General features: G+C 40.8%; 1 protein-coding gene across 3 annotated transcripts; it reads right to left on the bottom strand.

The window, feature by feature from the left end:
• Positions 1-447: 447 nt before the first annotated feature.
• Positions 448-3952, bottom strand: C1H19orf25 (chromosome 1 C19orf25 homolog). 3 transcript variants are annotated; one of them, XM_075825416.1, is made up of 4 exons: positions 3857-3947; positions 3450-3571; positions 816-975; positions 448-737 (listed from the first exon to the last, which is right to left on the bottom strand). In XM_075825416.1, the coding sequence occupies exons 3-4, from the start codon at positions 943-945 to the stop codon at positions 547-549; spliced, it is 321 nt and encodes a 106-aa protein (XP_075681531.1). In that variant the 5' UTR covers positions 946-975; positions 3450-3571; positions 3857-3947; the 3' UTR covers positions 448-546. The 3 variants fall into 3 exon arrangements, with proteins under 3 accessions (XP_075681531.1, XP_075681530.1, XP_075681532.1); XM_075825415.1 differs by lacking the exon at positions 3450-3571 and having other exon boundaries at positions 3857-3952; XM_075825417.1 differs by lacking the exon at positions 3450-3571 and having other exon boundaries at positions 3840-3913.
• Between the last annotated feature and the right edge of the window lie 200 nt (positions 3953-4152).

Genomic DNA, 4152 nt, shown 5'->3' on the forward strand with positions numbered 1-4152 from the left:
AAAATACTTGCTTTTATATTTCAGGCTGGTTAAACACGATAAAATATCTGGCTTCTGGCTATTTTTCAAATCTACATATATTGGCACTACCCTGGCAGCTTTTTTGTCTATAGCATTCGTCAGGCACCATTCAGACAATGATTTGTACCAAGACTCCTGCAGAAAATGAGTGGAGAGAACAAGGAAAGAAATCAAACTAGATTCAATTATCATTGTAGCCGAAGAAATAGCAAGTGCTCCAGCCACCTTATCCCGGTGCTCAACATAGCCACGGTAACCATTCATTTCCAGAGTACCAACAATGTCCGTGGCCAGGTCGGAATCCTGTACGCTGTACCACATGGAGAAGTCATAGGTGTATGGTGATGCACACATAACTAATGAAGTGACATAATATCCATGCAGTACACATTTCTTGAAGATATTCTATGCAAATCATTGGCATACTTCAGATTCTCTTACCAATGTATTGAAATAATAACATAAATATTCCCACTAACCAAACTTACATATTCAATAGTTATATCAGCAGAGAATAAGTGTTTGTTACATGGCTGCCTCTCTCAACTCTTCTATAACTTTTCCAAGCTTTATTCCCGAAGAGGTCAGAGACTCATATTTTTCCTTCAGCTCAACCTGGGCTTCTTTCAGCTTGTTGTTCAATTGCACGTAGGAACAGGTCTGCATGTACTGCCTGTGGCCGTCGCTGGTGGGCTCCTGAGAAGGTATCGGGGAATCTGACCGAACAGTAAAGAAATGTAAGTGAGGGAAGGAGGGTAAGTATAAGTATTCAGTGTACTATGGATACACCATACCGTCACTAAGGTCGCAGAAAAACACAGGATCACAAGCCGCCGCACTACGAACATCTTCTAGAATCTCATCTACACTGGGAGGCTCAGGACGAGAGGGAAGGACTATGCGCTTCTTTGCTCTTGAGGTCATCCTGAAATTGGTTCATAGACAAAATCTTTTCTGAAAGAAAGAAATTCACATTTTATTAGTAATCTTTTCACTAGGATGGCGGAAGTCATACAATATTTTACAATGAGAGGAGCAAATTATGGATAGGCTGCGCTTATGCAAGCCCAATGCAGATCAATTTTCTCTTCCGTATGTTTTGTTTTTTTGGGTTTTCAAGAATTTCCGTAGAATGAACAAGGGAATTTTTTTTTCAAATGGAAAATACTTGTTCTCTGTGGGGATTTATTCGTGTTTTAGGTTTAAAAATACAACGTATGGACCTGTATAATGCTCATGGACTCAAGAGCTTAGGCAAAAGTGCTATTACTATACAGAATATACAGAAAACTTTTTGAGACGATACTCCATAAAATTGCAGGGAAAAATGGTCTTCTAGAGGGGAGGGGTGGTCCTCTTAAAAGAAGAGGCCAAAATACATAGGGTATAAGAGAATTGAAAAGTCTATTTTAGATGAGGCGTGGTCTTCTCAAAGAGGTGGTTTTCTGGAGAGATTTCACTGGATAATAGATAACAATGTTAAAGTGCCTCTAAGACCCCATTCACATCATCATGGTTTATTATGGGATACATTTAACGCATACATCATCATGACGTATACCTTAAATGACTGCCATAATATCCTATGAATGACAGAAGCCACTGTTAGGAATTCATCTCCCATAGACTATTATGGTATCCGCTTAACGTATATGTCGTGAAAAAAACATATACCGCGTGGTATACCATTTTTCCTGTTGTATGGAATAGTGTAGTCTAAGCAAGGTACACCGACGTCCAATGGAGGCCAAAGGGGTTGTACAGAACTAGAAAAACATGGCTGCGTTCTTCCAAAAACAGTGCCATACTTGTACAGCCAAATAAAAAAATCTGTAATATCAGAACTTTCTTTTTTTTTCTAAAATTCAGACACTGGGTTAAGCTACTCGATAGTAGGGGAAATTAATATCTGCCAAGCAGTTCCACCAATGGTAACTGCTGATCCTAGCAGCAGGATCCACTGTGATCCGCTAGACGTTGTGGAACCTGCTGGCAGGCCAGGAGTATCCCCAAGTGGACAACCCCTTTTAGTACAAGAAACATTCACAGTGATCTTAACTCCTTAACGCCGAAGGACTGATATATCCGTCCTCAGCAGCTGCTAGTTCGCGCAGGAGGACGGATATATCCGTCCTGTGATGGCGCGGGTCCTGACAGTTTACCCACGCGATCAGCGGCAGGAGAACGGCTGTTATACACAGCCTGGCTCCTGCTGCAACTGACGGAATCGAAGCGCGCTCCGATTCCAGCAGTTTAACCCATTAAATGCCGCTGTCAATAGTGATAGCGGCATCTAATGTGTTTGACAGAGGGAGGGAGCTCCCTCGGTCACCCGATCGGTGCCCCCGCAAACAAATCGTGGGTCGCCGTCGGGTTTCCATGACAGCCGGGGGTCTAACAAAGACCCCCAGGTCTGTCTTCAGCAAATGCCTGTGAGGCCATGCCGGAGGAATGACCTAAGAGATTGCCTGTCAGATTTACACTGACAGGCAATAATGCTTTGGTATAATAAGTATACCAAAGCATTATATATGCGATCGGTAGATCGCATAGTGAAGTCCCCTGGTGGGACTAAAAAAAAAATGTCAATCAGTTAAATAAAGTTTGTGAAAAAAAAAAAATAAAATTACAGTCAAAATCAAATAAAACTGGTTTTATTCAGTAAAAGTGTCAAAACAAATAACACATGCACATATATGGTATCCCCGCGATCATAACAACTTGACCAATAAAATGAACATATTAATTAAACTGCCGGATGAACGGCGTCAAAAAAAAAAAAACCGCAAAAAACAACGGCAAAATTCTCTCTTTTCTCCCATTCCCCCCATAAAAAATAAAATAAAAGTTAATCTATGAGTCCTATGTACCCCAAAATAGTACTAATAAAAACTACACATTGGCCCGCAAAAATCAAGCCCCCATACGGCCACATAGACGGAAAAATAAAAACGTTACGTCTCTTGGAACGCGGCGATGCAAAAACAAGTAATTTTTTTCTAAAAGGGTTTTTATTGTGCAAACGTAGGAAAACATATAAAACCTTTACATATTTGGTATCCCCGTAATCGTGCCGACCCATAGAATAAAGTTAACATGTTATTTACGCCGCATAGTAAACGGCGTAAATTTATAACGTGAAAATTAATGCTGGAATAGCTGCTTATTTTCAATTCTCTCCTAAAATAAAGTTAATCAATATATTATAAGCATCTAAAAATGGTACAATTACAAAATACAACTCGTCCCGCAAAAAACAAGCCCTTATACGGCGATGCCGACTGAATAAAAAAAAAGTTACGATTCTTGGAATGCGACCGTGAAAAAACAAAAAATAATCCTTGGTCATTAACGTGCAAAATGGCCCGGTCGTTAAGGGGTTAAAGGGGAAATCCACCCAAAAGTGATCAGCTGGAAATCATACATACAGTCAAGAGTCTGCGACTGTTGTGCCAGAAATTTCTTGTAGCAGGAAAAAGTGGGGTTATACTTTCCAGAACTTGTGACATGTATCTGTGACACCAGAACATCACTTCTAGCTGGTCTTCCACTGTAAAGAAGTATATTATCAGAATAGTCATTGAATTGCCATTTTGATCTCAGGATTATGGTCTCAATTTAGTTCTGTTGCCTTGCCACTGGAAGAGATATAGGAATACGTCTCTGGTTATGATGCACGGAGTACACGTCTCATTGTAGTTATTCCCTTTACGGACCACAATTGAGAAACGTCGTATAAACGCATGTGGCTTCAGTCTAGCTGGGCCACGTATATCCTATTGTATTGCATTGAATTTTGGAGTAATACACACACACACATTTATTATATTCCCACCTCCTCTCACTCCGAAACGCTCTTCATTTTCGGACGTCACAGAGAAGCGCTAGTCTCCATGTACAATTTCCAGTCACTAGAGCACTATCTGTTATACAACTATACTTGTCTTCCGTCTAGGAGTCATTTTGGCAAAGACATGTCCTAACGCGTTAGTCCACTGAGGGCGCTGCTAAGACAGTGCTTCTTGTTACTGGAGAGCACATAATCGAAGACAGTTTTCAGACAACATTTAATACCAGTGTTCCTCCCAGCGCTCAAGCAGGGCTAGAGACGTCAGCGTAGCGCATTGTGGT

This window comes from Rhinoderma darwinii, chromosome 1, assembly GCF_050947455.1.
Source record: "Rhinoderma darwinii isolate aRhiDar2 chromosome 1, aRhiDar2.hap1, whole genome shotgun sequence".
Taxonomy (NCBI): Eukaryota; Metazoa; Chordata; class Amphibia; order Anura; family Rhinodermatidae; genus Rhinoderma; species Rhinoderma darwinii.

Coding starts and splice junctions, on each gene's coding strand:
- C1H19orf25 (XM_075825415.1), bottom strand. CDS start 945: ATGACCTCAAGAGCAAAGAAGCGCATAGTCCTTCCCTCTCGTCCTGAG. Junction 738..815: donor TTTCTGCGACCTTAGTGACG/GTATGGTGTATC, acceptor CTGTTCGGTCAG/ATTCCCCGATACCTTCTCAG.